The 22376-nt window shown below is 28.1% G+C and overlaps 1 protein-coding gene across 1 annotated transcript; it reads right to left on the bottom strand.

The window, feature by feature from the left end:
- Positions 1-1584: 1584 nt before the first annotated feature.
- LOC114316726 (WRKY transcription factor 6) lies at positions 1585-5486 on the bottom strand. The gene is made up of 6 exons (XM_082887072.1): positions 4999-5486; positions 4771-4851; positions 4008-4157; positions 3541-3909; positions 3338-3451; positions 1585-3162 (listed from the first exon to the last, which is right to left on the bottom strand). The coding sequence occupies exons 1-6, from the start codon at positions 5305-5307 to the stop codon at positions 2506-2508; spliced, it is 1680 nt and encodes a 559-aa protein (XP_082743198.1). The 5' UTR covers positions 5308-5486; the 3' UTR covers positions 1585-2505.
- Positions 5487-22376: the final 16890 nt, after the last annotated feature.

The raw sequence follows: 22376 nt of genomic DNA on the forward strand, positions 1-22376 counted from the left end.
TTATTACCAAATTATAATAATAACAATGCTATTATACATTTGTCATTGAAAATACTCTAACAACCAATCAATAGTAGGGGTCTAAATAATTATAGAGTTCTAAAAATAAAGAAATGGTACAGAAAAGATAGAATACTATTAGATAGACATACAGTCTTCGGCTTCGTGTAGTGACTTGTAAGGATTTTGACCTAAATTTCAATTTAGTTCCTAAAATTTTAAATTGAACAATTTGGTCTTCACATTTTAAATGTATTTTTAATTTGATCATTCTATCCAAATAGAGGTCAAAGTTAACAATTTTATAAGCGTACACATAAACAAAGTTTTTTTTTTTTTATCGGCAAAGAAAACTTTATTGATGAAGCACGTACAAGGTACAATGGGAAACATCAATAAAGAGGAGCTAAGAGCTAAAATAAGCTCAAACCTCCAGTTGGTGAGAGACCAACAAGAGAGAAAAAGGAAAAACAAACAACAAAGCAAGGGGCAAAACTACACATAAACAAAGCTAACAAAAATTTAAAAAGAAAAACCAATTTAAAACCAAACTTAAAATGTAAAAATTAAATTATTTAAATTAAAATAATAAGTATTGAAGTGAAATTTAAATCAAACTGTAATAATGAAAATATAATTAACCTTTATAAAAACTACAATGTAATTTGTCCTTTTTTTTTGGGTGTGTTTTTTTTGGAGGGGAGGGGGGGGGGGTATTTATATATTGATCTTCATAATTGAGCATGGTATTTTATTCACACCAGTGCGGAGATAGAAAATTAAATTAAGAAAGATATTTGTTAATTATAATTTCAAATTTTTTTTTCATAACCAATAATAAGAAGGTAATAATAATTTTTAAATTAATGTTAAGTACAAAAGCTTAAATAAATTATTACGAAAGTATTTCAGATAAAATTTTACAATTAACTTTGAGTAAAATTGAAAAGAAAGTATTGCGTATAACTAGTATATCTTGAATAATGTAAAAAAGTCATATATTTAGGTCTTAAAATACATTATGTAATGGTAAGATAAATTAATTTTTTTACAAAATTTGAGTAAAAATTTCATATAATAGTGATATCACGTCATCATTGACATATGATATCACCAACCAATAATGAAACAACATATGAATGGTGAATTTCACATGTAAATATAACTAATATTCTAGTAACTTTTACATATATATAGTGAGATTAATTATATTTACATATAGTGAGACTTTTTCACAAAATTTTCATATAAAAAAATGTAATTTGTTGTAGTTTCCTTATTTTCAATAAGATAATCATTATTATTCTCATAAATTTAAAAATGTCATTGATATTTTATTTTAAATATTATTTTTGTTTAAAATTTTATTTATATAGATATGTAAAAAAAATTTCAAAATCGAGGGGCCACGTGAGGCCTGCATGTGGCTCCGCCACTGATTCCACCAATCAATCTCTCTTTTTTTTTTTTCTCTCTCTCTATATATATATATGGGGGGTGTTTGGCAACAGATTTTTGATTTTTTGGATTAAAATAGTATTAAAAGATAAAATAGATTAAAATAGTCAATCAGACTAAATGTTATATCAAATTTATAATTATTTTACTTTTTTTATTTTATTTTATAAACATTACATCCAATTACAAAAAAAAATATAACTTTCTTCTCAAATACAACTATTTTAACCTACTAAAATAATTAACTTTCCAAGCAATCCATATATATATATATATATATATTAACAGACAAGTCCATAGTAGTTGCCTGGAAATCTGTTCAGGGCTAATGTCTATCCAAATTCATCATATCCGCGTCAAACAATTAATGGCCGAAGTTGTTGACAACTCAAAATCAGGATATACCTTTCCAACTGTTGATTATTCCTTTTCTTCATTTACACCATTCAATTGCAGTCCACCTTGATTGCTGTCTTTGTTTTGAACATTGAAAAACAAGATCAACACAAAGACATACGAAACCATTTGAATAAGAAAATGTCCAAAAGAGGTGAAGTTATTGGTTGGTTCTTGGGCGTGGTCAAATGTTGTCTTAGAAATGTTAGAGATTAGGGAAGAGCGTATTTAAGTAATGTCTACGACTTTATGTTGAGGCACGTAGTATCCCCTAAACGACCTAATACTTGAGAATAGTATCCTCTAAACGACCTAATACTTGAGAATAGTATCCCCTAAACGACCTATTACTTTTTCCTAAAAGAGACGTAAACCGATCTTAGAATCATAAAGAACCTATATTCCCACTTTTTTAGATGCCCGTAATTGATTTTTGTCTAAAAACAAGTACGGTTTGAATAAACATATGCTATATTTCTCTTTTTTGTGTATTTACTGAAAATAAGAAATTAATTATTCAAAGTTGGAACAAAACAAAACAGGGCTTTGTGTCTATGAAGTATGAACATGTAATCACAATGTCACCTTCTCAAAAATGTAAAAAAGAAACTAAAAAAAAATGGTAAGAAATAAAAAGATTTGATCACACTTTCAATTCCCTGGAAAACTACCAATCTTGTTGCTGTTGCTTGTTGTGGTGTTGTTGGTGTTAGTGGTGGTGGAGGTGGAGGTGGTGGTGTTATTGGCGTGGTTGTTGTTTGGTTGAGCACCACCAATGATGGAGGAGATGGCGGCGGCAAGGGCTGCCGTGAAGTTGGGATCAGCTGTGATGGCGGCCGTGGCTGCGCTGAGAGTGTCGGAGAAAGAGGTGTTCTGTGGAGCTTGAGCTGAGTCCATGTCCTGAGAAAGTTGGAGCCCAGAGAATTTAGACTGGCTATGTAGGGCTTGGCCGAACACATGGGGGACCGGGCGGGTAAACCCGGAGGCAAGTGGGACTTGAAATTGGGTTGGCGTTCTTTGGGTCTGTAATGGGTTTGGAGTGTTGGTTAGGTCTAATGTCACTGTTGGAAATGGTGCTGATGCTGAAATTGTAGCCATGCTTGATGAGCATGGAAGGATTGCTCTTGCTAGGAAATTAGGGTTCATATTCATTAGCCCATCTCCACTCGACATGGACCCCGAAAGTAGCATCGTTGCAGCTGATGATGTGGTCGATGCCATTGCCATCGCAGCCGGGGGCAATGGATGGTTATGGGTACCCTCGTAGGTGGTTATTAGGATTGTTCTGTCCTCCGCACATCTTTGAACCTGTGAATTGCCATAATTCATATTAGTCTTAACTTGGTAACTTATTCAATGTCGTGTACCGTATTGTCACAACCGGATTTACTAATGTATAATGTGAGAATGCAATTGCACTCTTTGGCCCAATTGCTGTTTTTGTTTCTGTGTTTTGAATTTGTGAAAGTAGAAGAGAACTTACTTGTTTGCGCACGGGACAACCAATTGCCATGGTGCACCGGTAGTAAGCTCGAGGGCACGGGTTTCCTTTCGCCATTTTTTGACCGTACTTGCGCCATTGACATCCGTCAGTGATCTGTATTTCATCAAACACTTGATTAATTTCACAACAATTGAACCAAGTTTTCAGATCAAATTTTGAGCCAAAAAAAACTAATCAATTACCATGGGAGCTTCTGATCGTGCACGAACCGAAACACGGGCTTTTCTCATTGTAGCTTCTGATGCCTGCTCAACACTCTTATTAGTGGTGTTCATCAATTTGGGAACCTTATTAGAAACCCAACTTTCTGATTCGGGACTTTCTTCTCTCCTAATCGCTTTCCCATCCCGGTAATTGGACTTGTTTTGATCAAACGGAACCGTCTCATTTTTATGGTTCGGAGGCGACCCTGAACCCGAAGGTGTTCTTTCTTCTGATGAAGAACGAGATGGCTCGTCTGTCTCAGTAGCGGCATTAGGGCCTAAGTCCATGAATTGCCTTGGCACCACCGGTCCTCCTGCCTCATGATGTTTCTTATCTTCTTCTACTATCTGAACATACATAGTAAATAATGGTAATGAGAATCAAATTAAACAAACAAGCAAAATTTTTGAAGATCAATGCAATCGAAGATGGTTAAAATGATCACCATTGTCGAACTCTGTTGTTGTTGGTGTTGCATTAATGTCATTAGTTGCATCTGTAGAGTACTGTAATTGTGGCTAACTTGAGAAAGCATCCCTCTTAACCTCTGATTTTCTGCATTCATTTGTTCAAGCTCAACTTGCAACAGTCCGAGCTGAAACATAAAATTAACTCTCAGCTAAGCATAAACTCCAGTTAATCTTAGTGCACAGAATCGGATCACAGAATGAGTCCTATTTAGTGTATTTGGTTTGAGTTTTCTGAATTAAATTTTTTGAAAACTGAGTTTATTGATTTTCATGTTTTTTTTTTGGTTTTTAGTGAATATTTTTAAAATTTTAAACATTTTTTTATACTTTTTTAGAAGTATCTTACTTAGATGTATCTAAAAAATAAAAAATTTGTGAAAAAATATTTTAAAAAATTAATAAATACATAAAAATACAAAATATAAACTGAATTCTTGTATTTTTTTTTTTGTATTTTTGGTATTTAGTGAATTTTTAAAAGATTTTTTTTACAATTTTTTAACTTTTTACGTGTATTTTTGTTAGGTATGTCTAAAAAGTAAAAAAATTGCTCAAAATATTAAAAAAAAAATTTAATAAAAACAAAAAAAACGAAAAAAAAGAAAGTAGAATTTTCTGAAAAATATTTTAAAAAAAATGGAACCAAGCAAGCTGATTAATTTTGTGGGTCTTAGCTTATATAAGAAAGTTATATATGATTCTGTGACCGAATTACACGTTAAAAAAATGTTTTCTTACCTCATTCTTGGCTCGTTTATCTTTCGCAGCTGATAAAATCACATCCTGAATCGTCGGCCGATCACTTAGGTGTAAACCAGTCTATATTTGTCAAAAAAGAAAAAAAAAAAAAAAAGAAGGAAATTTCAATAAATAAGAATATCAATGGAGCATATATTTTATATGGCTAAAAAATATTTCATTGAATAATAATAATAATAATCATAATAATTGAATTGGGTTGCTTACATTTACATCAAAATCAGCTCTGGAAGGGGTTTGATCTGAGTTTTCTTTCTTGATACTATTAGTATTAACACTAGTCTTGGAATCCATTTGATGATTTGAGTTGTTCTTATCAGAGAAGAAGTCTACCTCACGCACAACCACCCGATTCTCGTGGGATGGCGATGGAGCAGCTTGCTCTTCCCTCCTGTTAAGGTTCACCGGTAATCCGATCCCCGGAAACATACTACCTCTCAACACGTTAGCCGGCTTGTTTGTGAAGAAACTTATTGGATCAGCAGAGTCAAGAGTTAATCCCCATCCTTTGTCCATAAATCAATCAATCAACAATGAAACAACAACAACAAACAAGTTATAGATTTAGGGGAGAGAGAGACAGAGAGAGAAGGTGGTTGAGAATTCTGAAGTCTCTTGAAGGTGAAATGGGCATGGCTATAAAAAGGGGTTGAGGACGTAAGACTAGTAAAGAAGAAGATTGGATTGTGTATTGTGGTGAGAAAAGGGAATGATAAAGTTACGTAAGGTGGTGCGTCACGATATTGACAGCTGGGTGTAGGACCCAGTCATTTAGAGAGAGATGCAGAGGGAGAGGTTTCATATACATTTCGTCAAGACTGAGTTTGACTCGTTCTTTTCTCCGTGAAGAAATCAATGAAGTGAGAATTAATCCTTCTTCGCGAAATAGGATGCCCGTGACGATTGAATTTTTTAATTTGACTTCGTTTGGGATATGGATTAATTTTTTGACTTTTTAATTATTTTAGTCTGAAATTAAAAAGTCTCATTTGGAATAGATTTTTTGATTTTTTTGATTTTTATGAAAAAAAAATAAAATAATTATGAGGTAAATAAGATATTTTGTCTTATTTAATTAAAATAGTCAATTTTAACCTATATAGTTATTTTAGCCTAAATTTACTTTCCAAATGGAACCTTAATATATTTGTTTTTAAAAAAAAAAAAAATAGGCGAACCTATTTTTGTAAAAATTGGAAAAGCGAAAAATAATCACATAATAAGGATTAATTTTTTATATTAAAATAATTTCTTATTTAAGATTCTATATCACGCATGAAATTTTAGATTCTATATCTTATAGAATATTTTTAAGGATGTCAATTATTAAACATGTATTGGTCAAGTGTTATAAGTTGTATTATTATTTTATACATGCATTATGTACTAGTCAATTTTTTTTACTATAAGTAGTATTTTATACGTACATCTACAAATTTCTAGTAGGACTTTTCATTTTTTTTGAATTTTTTGTGAAAATTAGTTGTACATTCTCAATAAAACTTTTTATTTTATTTTTATAAATTCAATCTATTAACATTTCATAGATATTTTGTATTACATTACAATTATGTCTATATTTTTATTCTTTTTCATTTTTTTTTAACTTCTTAAAATTTTGTACATATTTTGTATTACATAAAAATTATTTTTCAATTTTTTTTTTAACTTCTTTAATATTAAGGAAAAATATAACCATCCAAAAAGTCAATTAGAAAATGAATCAAAATTTTAAATCTAAGGTACAAACTTAGACTTAGGGTAAATTACACTTTACCCAACTCAACTATTACCGTTTTTCATTTTATCCTCTTAAATAAAAAATTAATAGAATGTATAGTTTTCAACTTAACTTTTATGTCTTTATTTCCTTAACAAAACAGATGAAAAATGTGTTTGTAATATGCACATTACAAGCTTTTGTAATCGGTTTCTCACCAACTTTTGTTGATATGCTAGTATATGATTAGGTGGATTTCTCGGTGCTAACTTAATTGGAATTAAATTATTCCACTATGAATTTATGATATTCTTTGCACTCATTCATTTTCTTTATTGATGTAATATTTTTAAATGTTTATCAATAAAATTTTCTTTTTTGTTGATAAAAAAAAATATGCACATTACATATGTATGATAGAACTTTAGTAGGCTAAATAATACGTGCACATCAAGGCCTCATTCGAGAAGCTAGCTGTTTTGGTAGGCTAAATATTTGTATTTAGGAAGATGATTGAATTTTTTTATGGTTGGTTGTCAAGTTTGTGAGAGAAAGAGTGAAATGATTATGGATTTGATGTGACATTTTATTTTATTGACTATTTTAATCTATTTTATTTATTTTTTATAGATTTTGGAGTGTTTTGAAAAAATAATTAAAAACTGACTTTTTGAATTTTTTTATATGAGAGCTAATATGACTTAAAATGGATTAATAATTAGTTTTTGACTTTTTTGGCTTGTTCCCAAATGGTATAATTAGTGAAAAAAGTTAAGCCTTGTTTGGCATAACCTATTCTAGTCCATTTTTTCATCTTTTTATCTTTTTTTAGGTCACATCAATTAACATCTTCTCTCTATTTTTTTACACATTTTTTTATAAAATGTCAAAAAATACACTTATTTAGGATATCCCAAACCACCTCTTAATTTTTGGCTTCCCAAATACTGCATAAATAAATCTTGTTTATAAATTAAAATTATGAATATTTCTAAAAATTTAAAATTTTGATTTTTTTTTTAAAAAAATATATTTTCTAGAGAGAGAAAAATCCACCGCCCGAAGAGTACGGCGGGTTCCACGTGAGGAAAATGAGAAGGTACTATGGCCCATGGGGTATGTATGTGGGGGAGAGACTGTGTGAGAGAAGTCAACGAATTTGACGGCCGAGCTTTGGGCGACGCTGACGACTGACTGAGGCAGAGAGAGACCAACACGTTTCAGATCTGGCGGGAACCAAATTACCATGAGTTTATTTGACTGACCGTTTTAACGGGTGGTACCGAGTCACTTGCCTACTTTTTTACTATTACCACCCATCAAACCTCTTTCTTTTTTCCTTTCTTCCTTCATCATCCATAAATGCATGTCCTCCTCCTCCATCTAAACTTGAATAAAAAATATTAAAATAAAAAACATACACCTTTTTTTTGAGTTGTAGTGATTTTAAGTTAATTAAGCAATTTTAGTGTGAATGGTATGCAAATCATGATATTTGTGAAATTAATTATCATCAATCTAATAATTGAATCATTTTAAGATCTTCATATCCAAACAATATATAAATTATAACCAAAGATTTTTTGAATAATAATAAAAAAATAGTGTGATAATTAATATTATAATAAATCATAACTAATACATATAATGTATATAATCAATTAATAACTAACATAATAGGTCATAATTAAATACCACAAATATCTTTACTGTGGCATGTGATACACACCCCAGAAAAGATTATATATAATAGAATTTTCCTTATAATTTTGCGTTCATTATTAATGTTCTATTTGTTTTGACGGTAAAAATATATTTAAATTTTCTTTAAAACATTTATATTTTTTATAGAAAATATTTTTCATTATTTGGTTAATTGCAACCTTGAATTCAATATATTAGTGATGTTGTTATGGTAGTTATATCACGTGCTAATACTGACATTATCTAATAATAACATATCAAATAGGAGGGTGAAACCCATCATGAAAATATAACTTCCATCCAACTCAACCGACTAACACACTAGTTTACAAAGTGGGACATATAAATTTTTTAGAGACTAAACTTTTTTCTTTTTAAATGTGAAAATTTTGTTGTAAAAAATAGGGAACAATTTCTATCATCACAATGATAATCGCTACAAGGTAGTCTTGAAAAGTTAAAAAAATAGAAAAGAAAAGAAGACTTTTGGCGATAATTTTGAAAATGTTACTAATAAATACACTTTTAGGGCAAAATAATTTGGTACCAAAAAGGTTTATTTTATGAAACAAAAATTTTGGTTCCAAAAAATAGTAATTCATCACTAAATGTCCAATTTCATTGTTTAAAATACAATAATGACATTTTTGGCAAATAAAATATTTGGTCCCTAAAATATAATTTTGTCCCTAAATTTTTATTTTCTACACTTCAGTTTGTTATAGTGTATAATGGCTACATGGTAAGTTGGGCAATGATAGAGAGCACTAAAAGTAGTGCTCTAAAGTAACCACTAATGATGTGGCATCCATTTTTTTTAAAAAAAAAAAAAAAAAGACACAACAACACTGTGGCAGTGGGTACATCATTAGTGGTGGTACCAATTAGTGCTCCCACTTATTTTCTTTTTTTTCTAGTTAGGGTGAGTGTAGAAGTGGTGGTAGTAACAGCGTGGTGAGGTGGTAAAAGAGGTGATGGTGGTTGTGATGGTGGTAATAGTTTGGTTTAATTGTTTTAAAATATGAGAAGAAAATAAATAGGTATTTGTGATAATAATAATAGTAACTGGTTTATTTGATTTGTTCCAATAAAACAAAAATGTATAAATAAATTCTATTTTATTTTCATTTTCATTTTCTTCAATCAAATTGAAAAGTATACATCAATCCAATTGAAAAGTAAGTGCATGATCCTTAAATTTGCTTATCTTTATTCAAATCCATCCCTAACTCTTTTTTTTTTCCTATTATGCACCAATTTTCAACTTCTAGTGATGTTCTCCCCATAAATGTTTATTCTTCCTTTTGGTGATTTCCTCCAACCCCAATTAATGTCCATTTTGAAAGAGAACTAAAGTATGGTGTGGAGTTGGGACACTAAACATGGTTTGTTTGTTCCCAAACATTGAAAAGTTTTTTTTTCTTCTTCTTTTTTTTTGATTTGCCAAACATTGAGGGTATGTTTGGTTTGTGTTTGAGAGATGTGTTTTAGAGATAAAAAGTACGAAAAGTTGTTTGGTTTAGTTTTTTTCAAAAGATGTTTTGGAAAATTATTTTGAGAAAGAATTTTGGAAAAAGTGATTGATTTGATGTGTGTGAGAGAGAGATTTGCTTGGAAAACTTGTTTGGTTTACAAGTTTTGAGAAATTTTTTTGAAAAAATTTGTTTGGTTTGATTACTTTTAAAAACTTATTTGTAGAGAAAATTTTTCAAAAATTTTTCACAAATACAAACCAAACGAACCCTGAAATTTTGGTATCTTGCTTTATTTTCATTACTAAGACATGGCATAGTCTTTTTTTCTTTTTCTTTTTTTTTTTTTAAAAAAAAAGGAAAGTTCAACATATATAGCTCCCTATTCTAACAATTTAATACGGTTGGTAGTCCTAATGTTAGGTTGAGGATCTTTCTCAATTTTTTCTTTGGTTAATCTAATCCAATTGGAACTCATATAGTCATTTGATAATGTGTAAATTTTCATAAAATTCTCACATAATTAAACTATTGTAAGTGAATTGGGATAGAGATATAGATTTTTTTGGATAAATTATATTCAACTCTCCGGTGATCTGAAAAAAATACAATTAGCTCTGTATTTTTAACATAATTACACTTATATTTCTTTTAATAAGGTTAAAGCAATTGGAAATATTGCAAATGGAGGGTAGATATTGAAATAAATAAACTGAAAAATAAGATGAAAATATTATTTTTTTAGTCATATAGCTAACGAATTACTAATGAAAATGATCTAATTGTTATGTAAATTAAAACATTATTGAAGACTAGTATGATTATGTAAAAAATGTAGAATTTACTATATTTTTTTTTCAAATATTAATATTGTGTTTGGTTTGAGTTTTCTAGATTAAGTTTTTAGAAAATTGAGTTTTTTGATTTTCGTGCTTTTTTGTTTTTAGTGAATATTTTAAAAATTTTAAACATTTTTTTTACTTTTTTAGATGCACCTTACTTAGATGTGTCTAAAAAGTAAAAAAATTATGAAAAAATATTTTAAAAAATCAAGAAATACATAAAAATACAAAAAATGTACTAAATTCTTGTATTTTTTTTTATATTTTTGGTATTTAGTGAATTTTTAAAAGATTTTTTTTTACAATTTTTTTACTTTTTAGGTGTATTTATGTTAGGTGTGTCTAAAAAGTAAAAAATTTGCATAAAATATTAAAAAAATTCAGTAAAAACAAAAAAATACGGAAAATAAGAGTGTAGAATTTTCTGAAAACTGTTTTTAAAAAATGGGAACCAAGCAAAGTAATATAATTCACTGCAACATATAAGAGTTTTAAAGATGTTTTAGTCTCGAAAAGTGAAAATTTTGTTACAAAAGACATTTATCGACCAATTTCTATTGTCATGAGGATAGTCGCTAAAAGGTCGTCCCGAAAAGTAAAAAATAAAGCTTTTAGTTACAAAATTTTGAAAATGTCACTAATAAATAAACTTTTAGGGATAAAATTATTTGGTCTCAAAATGGTTTATTTTTTTAGACAAAAAATTTGGTTCCTAAAAGGATAATAATTAATCACTAATGTCCAATTTTTGTTGCTAAAAATATAATAACGATACTTTTCACAACAAAATTATTTAGTCCTTAAAAAATAATTTGGTCTCTAATTTTAGTTTCTAAAATCTTAATTTTTTGTAATGATTTACCCAAATTATTTCGAGACAGTGCACCCTAATTTTGGCCTTAAAATTGACCATAAGTCCCTCTTTTAACAATTTATTACAATGGGTAGTGCTGATGTTGAACTTCTCATTTCATGAAGTTCAGTTTTTTGACCGGTCCAAATGTCTGGCTGCTATGATCAATGCATGTGAATAGCTGATCTCATTGGGTTAGATTTGGAATCCACAAATGATCTCATCTGGTGTGACTTAGTGGTAAAGGCATTGAATGGAAGCATTATTATGAAATAATTTTTAAAAATTTGACCAAAAATTGCTTATCATAGTTTTTTTAATTGTAAAGAAAACAGTTTTTAATGTATAAAATCTTTCAAAATAGATTTTTAATGCAACATAAACACAAAAATGCATCCCCCCCTTTTATTATCAACTTTTGTGTTTATGTTATATTTGATCAACACTTGAATCACATAAGTCTTTACTATTTTGTATCGATTTAAAAAGAGATACAGAGACAATACAGTCCTCTAATATGATAGTAGCTAGTCCCTCACTATCATTGACTAACGAAATCAATCACATAGAGGCCAAGGTAGGCCATGGCACCCAAAAGTTTTTGAAAATTCAATCTCAATATTGCATGAGGATTTGTAAATACATGAGCCCTTAATTTTATAAAAATCACTTTAGTAACTCTCTATTTCATTAGTATTTCATAATATATGATGAGATGATCGCCAACTGCTTCATATGTTAGTTTTTTTTTTTTTTTTTTGATCGGAGAATCTTTATTGATGGAAAAACATAACAAGTATGATACTTACATCAGTAAAGAAGAGGGTGCAAAAAGCATCACAGTGAAACACTTAGATCCCAACTAGGTTGGCACCAAAACGCACACCAAATCATCTGCTAGCACACACTCAATTCTCCAAGTTGGTGAGAAACCAACAAACAGAGCGGAAAAAAAAAAAAAAAAAATCAAGTTCATTTTATTATTTTATTATTTTTTATTTTTTTTTGATCGGCAAAGAAAAATTTCATTAACAATATGAACTTAAAGGTACAGGAAGACGACATGCTTTGAGAGAGATTCGGAAGTATAAAAATACCCCTACTACTGCTACTCGTATTCATACAACCAACCCCTTGACCTCATATTTTTTTTTGAAAACAAAAAAGCTAAGAAGGACTTAACTAAACATTAAGTTCATTTTATTTATACAAGTGGTAAATGTCACTTTTTTAAAAAAATTATATTAAAAATCAAAGAGGTATGCCTATTTTTATCTACTAGATTATGTCAATGAACAAAATGACTTAAAACTATGGTCTAATCGATTATACCTGAGATCTAATCAATTATATAATGAAAAAATGATCTGGCAATTTATTTATTTATCTTCTCAATTTTCTTATGCACACACTATCGGCGTTGAATGAAGTCTGATAGTATCCATCCATGTAACAGGTGAAGGGAGAGAGAGAGTGTGTGTGTGTGTATGTCTCTTCTATTTCACTCCAGTAAAACATTGTTCCTAAATTCTCTTCATAGTCCAACCAGAGTGAAACTTCAGTGAACGAATATTTTTTAATCCAATTAATGGAATTAAAATTCTAAAAGCTGTGTTATATGCATGTTAGACATGCAAATTGTGGTGGTTACAGATGCTGATGGTCGTGGCAAAATTGTGTTGAAAGCTAGTGGAAGAATTTTTATGTTTGGACAATGAAATTTCACTGCATGAAGGTTATTTTTTAATTTTTAATTTTTTATTGAGTTAATGGAATTGAATTTCTGAAAATTGTTTCATATATATGTGGTAGACATATATTTAGGAATGTTCATAATAAATTTCCTGATTTGTAGAATAATATAATTTAAAATAAATAAATAAATTTTGGGTCTTGTTCATTTGATTTTTTTAAATATTTAAAACAAGGGTAAATTACATTTTGTACCATTGCATTTTACACTAAATCTCACTTTGGTCTTTATATGAAATTATGGCAGTCAACCCCTTACACTTCTGGTCGAATCCCACTTTGATCCATATACATGAAATTGTGACAGTCAACTGCTGCACTTTTGATCAATTGTCTATGCCCAAATTTTTTACTGCAGTGTATAATCCTTTAACAGAAGTCAGTACCTGACAAGCATATATAACTGCAAAATGAGGACAAAAGAGAAAAATCGCCCAAATTTTTCGTTTATGCACATTTCGTTCCAAAATTTACATCAAATTTTAACTGTATTCGATTAAAAACAAAATGCAAATTATAAAAGATTAAAGAGATGAATTAGGGTTTTGCAAAAGTTAGAATCACAAAACTCTATTTTCCACACCAAAGATTGTACCTTTCACGACTAATTTTTTTTCCGGTAGCTAAAATGTGCACCTTTGCCGACTAAGCTTTTTTTTGTAGCTAAAGTATGTACTTTTGGCGACCAAATTTTCCTTCGTAGGCAATTTTAGTTGCCAAAAGTGTATTTTCCTATATTGCTTATGTCTGTTCCTCTTCAATTATCTTCGATTTCTCTGTTGTCTTTTTTTATTTCAGCAGTTCTTTTTTTTTTTTTTGTCTTTTCGTCCCAATTTTCAGCATATTAACATATATTATTTATTATATAACTTGCACATACTTATCACATGGGATAAAGTGTATTCTGGTGGGAAATAAGGATGATTTTTCTCTCTTACCGTCATTTCGTAGTAAAATACTTATAACATGATTATATTCTATTAAAAACTTAAATAATAGAGTAATAGAATGGGAAAATTGACATTTGACCAGAAGTGCAGGGAGTTGACTGTTATAATTTTATGTGTGAACTAAAGTGAGATTATTTGACCAAACGTATAGGGGATTGACTGTTATGATTTCAAAATACAACTCAAAATTCAAAATATAACTCAAAACTTTTTTCAAAACTCATAACTAAATAAATTTTTTCTTTTCAAAACTCAACTCATAACTCATAACTCATAACTCAAAATGCGACTACACACTAAAATCATGATTCTAAAAATAATTTTAAAAAAAAAATTAAAAAATATTTTTTAAAATAGAGTTTTGAAAAGAGTTTGGTTTTGAGTTTTGCATTGAGTTTTGAGTTGTGTATTTGGTTATGAGTTTTGAAACTAGTTTTTAAATTGATTTCGATATGTTTTTGAGTTGTGTTTAGTTATGAATTTTGAAATTTTTTGATTAGAATCACAATTCCAAAACAGAACTAAACGCCTTCGAAATTTTTGTAACTGCATCTTCAATGAATGAAAATCGTATGAAGGGCAGGTTGAATTAAAAAGTTGTCCAATCTCTATTAAGTTGTGCTGAGAGCTGTTCAGGTCCATCCAAACCCAAATTGTAACTTAAGGTTATCTATTCAAGCTCGACTCGAGTTAATTTCGAATTGTCTGAATTGCCCAAATTGCGCATAAATTTTAGTTTTTTCTTTTTTCTTTTTATTTTTATTTTTTGTTTTTAGGTGCAACTAAGTTAATTAATTTGTTAAAATTAAACTATTTATAATTTTTTTTTTATTTTATAAAATCATTAATAATATTAAAACAAATAATTTAAATAATGTAAGAGAGATACTATTATGATGGCCTTTATAATTTATGAGTGAAAAAAAAAAAGGTTAAATTTTGCATTGTGTTATTTGTGTATATAATATGTATTCAATATGATCTAACGATCTAAATTATTTTAATATCATCTAATGGCTAATAATTTATATATATATATATAATATTTTTATATATTTATATATATAATTTGGATTTTTGGTTGGTCAGATTATTTGATCTCTTTACTCAAATCCGTCCAAATTTAATCCGGACTTCTGACTATTTACCTAAATTTGTACAAATTTAAAAATATTATGCTCAAGCCTAAAAAATTTCAGACCAAGCTCGAGTTGATCGAATTGAGCTCGTCTAAATTACATCCCTATCCAAAAATCCTAATCAGTTTATGAGATTTTATGCTCCCGAAGTGTAAATAACCGTTAAACAGTTTATGGGCGACTGAGGGATCGTTCGGCAAACATTTAAGAAAGTTAACTTTTGATTACAAAAATTTAAAATTTAGAAAAGTCATTAAATTATTTGTCACTAGTTAAAAATGCTAAATATATTTTAACTTGTTTTTCCAACAACTTTCAAAACACATTAGTATTTTATTAGCTTCTAAAATACTTAAAAAATTTGAAAAATCACAAAAAAGAAAAAGGAAAAAACTCCAAACATCCACAAAGGCCTGGTTTGGCACTTTAGTCAAAAAAATTTCAATTCATACGAAAAATTTAAAGATTTTTTTTATTTCATTCACACTAATTTTTGCAGGATTTTTTTTATAAAAAAGATAAAAATAATTTATATGTATGTATTTTCATTTTATATTTTAATTAAAAATTAAAAAAAAAATCACTCCCAATATATCCAGTAGACTTTGTTTGAATAAAAGTGAACTGATTAGATTTATACATCATTAAAAAAATATTTTACCAACACAAGTTGTGTTTAGTTTCTGACTTCACAAAAAAAAGGTTAAAAATGTGGCTGTCAAAGGATGTGAGAGAACCTTCTGTCTTCTTTCATAGATATTCTTGGTCAACAATAGTGGGTTGTTTTCAATCAAAATCAAATCAATGGTATCATTATTTTGGTTGTTTTTATCAAACGAGAAAATCACCATGCAAATTAACCTTTCCTCGTATATTTGCCTTTTTGGTTAGACAAACAAAAGGGCAAAAAAGAAGAAGTCATATATTGGAGTCAGCAAATGCAGGCAATACTTTCTCTAGTTGCTGACATTATTTAGGTCAAGTTTGGCGTGATTAAAAAAAGACAAAAAGTCAAAAAGTCACTATCCTATTTAAGTCACATCATCTTATTTAAGTCACATCACCTCTCTAACACATCACTTCAAACCTAATCCAAACCCAACTCATATTTCATAAAAAGTAAAAAATACACTTATTTAGTCTTCCCAAACTAGCCCTTACTTCCTAATTCATACAAATGCACTTTTCTTCGCTTTCAATGTCCAACATCATAATTCCATTTGTCTCCAATTACCAAAAAAAAAAGAAATTCTGATATTTGATTATAATTTATTTATTTATTTTTAATTATCTGGTATTACCCTACAAAAATTATGAGATAGTGGTGGAGTATAAGGTTCCAACTTAATCTTATTGGTTAAAATTATAAAATTTAGTACTTTTGTTATAATGTTAAAAAATAACGTGGGGTCTCGTTTGAGAATATATTATTTTAATAATTTTTTAATTTTTTATGAAAAGATATACAGAAAAGTAGAGAAGATATAACAACTTATAATGAATTTTTGACTTTTTAACTAGAACACAAATTTACCAAACGAAACCTACGTGTCGTTTAGAATTTAGTTATTTTAATTGACGTATTTGACTTTTTTAACATGATTAAAAAGGTTGTTTTGGGGATATAATTGGCTCTTTTTTTTTTAATTAATTTGATTATTATAAGAAAAAAAGTAAAATAATTATGATTTGAATGTAATATTTTATCTTATTAATTATTTTAATCAATTTTATCTTTATTAACTACTTTAATTAAAAAAAAAAAAACCACAAACCCAAATTTCCAAACAGTCCCTTAATAAATAAGTGTCAAGTGATGTAAATCATTACTATTAAGCCACCAAATAACCTCTCCTCTAATTTTACCTCTAATAATATAGTACAATACGTATATATATTTACATCGTATCTTGGTCCTCTACTACTTTTTCTTCAAAATAATTAGGTTGCTTTCACTATATTATGGAGGATATCTTAATATTTTAATCTTTGAATTCAAATTCCTTTTAACTCTTCTATTTTATACCCATGATCTATATGATTTTTCTCTTATGGTAATTTGGTCTCTAATAATTTTAATTGTATGATTTTTATCTTTTAATTTTTGCATATAGTGTCAACTTAATTCAATTGATAATATTTATGGAGAAAGGTAAAAGTATTAATACAGAAAAGAATGGATTATTTCAAATTGGATGTCAATCTTTCATTCACTTTGAAGGTTTCAGTTCAATTTCTGATATATTGTTATCAATTGGACTTAAATTAGCATAATTTGAATTTTAATGGTAATGTAATTGAAACTGTAAGGCTGAAAATTCATCTGTGTAAAATTTTCTCTGTGAAAATGTTGAGAGACCCCAACTACTATGAAAATATTATATATTTTTTATATTATAAAATTTTAATATCAAGAATCTTAAAAAAAAATTCCTAAAAAAAATTTAGTCCCTAAAATTTTTATTTTTTTGACAACAGATACAAATAAGTTTTTTTCCCCCCCTGAAAAATGAAAGAGAAAAATGACAATACAGCTAAACAAATTAATTATGTACGTAATAAGCCCACAGGATTTTCAAACCAAATGAATTTAGGGAAAACAATAGAACAATGGTTGTCATTAAAAATAATTATAAAAAAGTAATTTATAATATAATAATTAAAATTATTTTTTTTATATACTAATGTGTAATAATTTTTAAAATCTTCCCCTAAATGGTAATTTCTTCATGAATTTAAACCCCAAAAAAGGTAATTGCACCTTTAGTGGAATTTCAAAAAAAAAAAAAAATCATATTAATGAAAATTTTATAATTTTAATTATGATCATTTATAATTTTTTTTATTAATTTATAATTTTTTTTTTTTTTTTGACAATACCACTGAGGTGATATTTTTTAAAAACAAAATATAAAATAAAATAAAATAAAGAAATGAGATTTGAAGACAAAAGGAGAGTTGACTGGGATTTACGTTGACCAGAAACCAATCGCATGATGTGGAAAATTGGTATGTGGCAGTTAGGTTGGATGGCCGTGATTAATGAAAATCGGCAGACTTTGCGTACCGCCTGATTGGAATATTTTTGTGGATACCTCAACTTTCACACCACAATAGGTCTCCTTAGTCTTGTTCAAAAAAAAAAAAAAAACCTCTTTGGTGATGTCAGCTTGTTTGGTTTTATTTTTTTTGAAAATAGTTTTCAAAAAATTTTAATTTTTTATTTTTCGTATTTTTTTTTATTTTTAATGAATTTTTTTAATATTTTAAACAATTTTTTTTAATTTTTAGATATACCTAACATAAATATACCTAAAAAGTAAAAAATTTGTGAAAAAAACCTTTTAAAAATTCGCTAAATACCAAAAATACAAAAAAAAATACGAGAATTCAGTAAATTTTTTATATTTTTATGTATTTATTAATTTTTTAAAATATTTTTTCACAATTTTTTTACTTTTTAGATACATCTAAATAAGGTGCATCTAAAAAACTAAAAAAAATGTTTAAAATTTAAAAAATATTCACTAAAAACAAAAAAGCATGAAAAACAAAAAATTCAATTTTCAAAAAATTTAATCCAAAAAACTCAAACCAAACATATTGTTCAATTTGAAATTTGATAATTATCAATTTCTCAATAGTTAGTTTTTTCATTTTATTTAAATTAACTTGATCTTATAAAATATAAACATGAATTACATTAAATATTTTGATATAAAATTTTAAAATAATAAAGATAAAAAAATGTACAATTTTCATAAGCTACACCAAATAAAATTTATTAATTTATGAGTCTAATCAAGTTGCTAATATCAAAGTTTTCATTGATTAGTTCTTGGTTGTCGAGATATGAGATAACTTCCGTCCAATTGGGATAAGCTGAACGGGAGATACCTTGGATTATAAAAAACCTGAACGGGAGATACCTTGGATTATAAAAAACAAAGAAAAGAAAATAAGACTTTTGGCTTAGTGGATTTGTAGTATCACTTTGTGGTGTAAAATTACAACCTCAATTTTGAAATTTAAATAATTTATGATGTTTATTTCTCTAGCATTATGGGACTTGTAGTGATTATTGGATTTGGTGATTATTATTGTTAGGCTACTCATCATTTTGATGTCATACTTATATTTGTAATTACTCTTAATCATTGAAAAAAAAAATTATTATAGATCCATTTGGGTAGAATTTTTTTAACTTAAATTTTTAGATTTTTGGCTAATTTAGCTTGGTTAAATTAGTTTTGTTTGGAAATTTTTTTTAACTTTTTTATTTTTTTGTGAAAAAATAAATAAAATTATTATGATTTAAATGTAACATTTTATTTTATTAATTTATTTTATTTATTTTATATTTTTTTAGTCTCAATCAAAACTCAACTCACTTACGAAACGAGGGGTGCAAGAGATCTGATTTTCATGGACGGTTAGGCAATTGCGTGGACAATTCGTGTCTGAGTACAAGGTATAGCAGCCTTCTGATTTTGTTTTTTACCCCTCAACAACCTTCTTTCTTTCTTCCTTTGATTTTACAATTTCTGTACATGCATTTAAAGTGGGTTCTCTTATTTTCAAACCCTATTAAGACCAATGTATCGACCACATTTACTATCAAAGCAGAAAACCCATCATTCATTTGAATTTCTTCATTATATAAATTGGAAAATGATGCGCAAGTTACAACAATGGCTCCACCAAAACATTTTGTCCAATATTATGTACTAGATTTTAATTAATGATATAATGTTAAAAAAGTTAAAGATGTGGAATTATTTGGTATCAATGGAAAAATGGAGTTTTCAATAATTTCTTTCCACAACTTGTTTGGTAAATAAGCAATTCTCAAACTGGGCATTAATTTCCAAAAAATGATTTGAGGGGGGGTCCAGTCTTGTCAAATTTACAATGATAGAACTACTACATGTTGGAATGTTACATTTGAAAAAATTAACTGTACAGTGGTGTGGTAAAAAAAAAAATTGCAAAATTATGAAAGAAATATATCATTTTAGGGTTTAGTTTCTTTTAAATTGAAAATTTGATTTGAGAGAGTATTTGAGTTTAATAGGTCCATTGTGAGCCCAATCTTAGTGATACGAATTGTGCACAATTTTAAAATTCGTTGAGAACAATAAATATGAAAAAAAATTAAGATGATTAGATTTCAGTAACTATATATTTGAATCACATTTGTCTTTAAAACAAAATGCACGGCTACCGTCTATTTTTTTTTAAGACAAATGTGATTCAAATATATAACTTCCGAAGTCCAATAATTTTGATTTTTTACATGTTCATTCTTCTCAATAAGTTTTAAAAGTGAACGGTTTGCATCACTAAAATTGAATTCACAATGGGCTCACTAAGCCCAAATGCTCTCTCAAGTTGGATTCCTAACTTGAGAAAAGATTAACCCATCATTTTAATTATTAAAATGTATAAGCTTATCACTTATTTGTAATTTTTTTTTTCTGCTACCACTCTATATCCCCTTTAACTTTTAGTTAAAAAGTTAAAAAGTCAATACAAGTTGTCATGTTACTCTCTTTACTTTTTCACAAGTCTTTTTCCTAAAAAATTAAAAAATCAACTAAAATAGCCAATTCCCAAATGGCACGTAATACACTTGCCACTTAAGTATGAGTTATGCTAATGACAATCTAATAGATTGTTGATGACAATCAATTAAGGATATAATCGGTTTGAGATGATTGGTGTTTAGGAGAATTTTACACCGAATAGATAATGTCGGTTTTATTATATTGAGAACTAATATAGACCGAATTTTTTACTAAACTGTACTGTTAGCACCATAAATATGCAATTTTTATTATTATTTATTATTTATATAATTGCAGGACGTGTGTCATCCTCCTACTCATTTGGAGGTTATGAGAAATTATGAAGTGGAGAACATGGAGCATGAATTAGAGGTTAAAGGAAGTTATGAAGACATTGAGAGATATGTGGCATTATGGGAATGAAGATGGAAGAGTGAGTAGTTTTAGGTGGTTATTAGGTAGTTTGCTGAAATTTTTTTCCTACAAATATTTGTCTATAAATAGCCATTTGTGGCTACATTGTAAAGGATCTAGAATTCATAATCAAAGACAATTGATTTCAATATTTCTTGTCATTTTCCTTATCTTAGGAGTAGTTTAACATAGATTTATATTTCGAAGCATTTATTTTCAGCATTTTATGCACTTCCTTTTCGAAGCATAGGAGTAGAGGTAAGTAATTATTACTTTGATTGTTCACTCAATCGTCTTTCTCTATCTCCCTCATTCTTCTTTTAATTTTTCTTTTCTCTACACTTGGCAATTTTGAAGTCCTCTTTGTTGAGGCAAAAGAACCATCAAAGCAATCGCTTGATAATTGGTTTGAATTTAATCTGTAAGGATTTTTCAATCCTTGCTGGCACGCTCGTATTTATGATATTTTCCTTCGTAAGAAAAATAAGCCAACAATTTTTGGCACGCCCAGTGAGACTGCCAAGTGTAAAAAATGACAAACGATTTGGATTTCGCCATTCGAACTTGTCAATATGAAATATATTGGCGTGAAAGAAAAATTTTGGATCTTCAAGAAAAGATCTATTTTCTTGATGAAAAAAATTTTCAAGTTGTTTCTTCACTACCATATTATTTGGTAAAAGAAAAAATACACCACTTAATTGGAGTAACTCATCAACTTGATGTAGAAATTTACCAATGGAGACATAAGTTATTAACCCTTTTTGTCAAGTCTTTAATGACTGAATTTTGTGAGGTTTTACAAAATATTTTTAAGTCATTTGTGACTAAAGTTAATGAAAATATAATTTCATCAATGGCTCGAGCGGTCGAAAAATCCATTTTTAAAAAGCCAACTTATGAAAATAACTTTGATAAAAAGAATGTTGTTGAGCCATGTATGGTTAAAAATGATGTTCCATATAAAGCTCGAGAGGTTGAAAAAATCATTCTTAGAGAGTCAAAGCATGGAAGCATGCCAATGAAGGATTTTCATAAGCCATTAATGGCTAAAATGAAACAACCCATTAGGCCAAAAAATGATGAAACTCACATGGAGGGTTTTCATAAGCCGTTAGTGACTAAAATAGAAAAACAGCTCCATTTGTCAATAAATGATGAAAGTTATTTGG

This window comes from Camellia sinensis, chromosome 9 (genome assembly GCF_055761805.1).
Source record: "Camellia sinensis isolate YWXY chromosome 9, ASM5576180v1, whole genome shotgun sequence".
NCBI lineage: Eukaryota > Viridiplantae > Streptophyta > Magnoliopsida > Ericales > Theaceae > Camellia > Camellia sinensis.

Coding starts and splice junctions, on each gene's coding strand:
- LOC114316726 (XM_082887072.1), bottom strand. CDS start 5,307: ATGGACAAAGGATGGGGATTAACTCTTGACTCTGCTGATCCAATAAGT. Junction 3,452..3,540: donor CACGATCAGAAGCTCCCATG/GTAATTGATTAG, acceptor GATGAAATACAG/ATCACTGACGGATGTCAATG. Junction 3,163..3,337: donor GTTGTCCCGTGCGCAAACAA/GTAAGTTCTCTT, acceptor GGCAATTCACAG/GTTCAAAGATGTGCGGAGGA.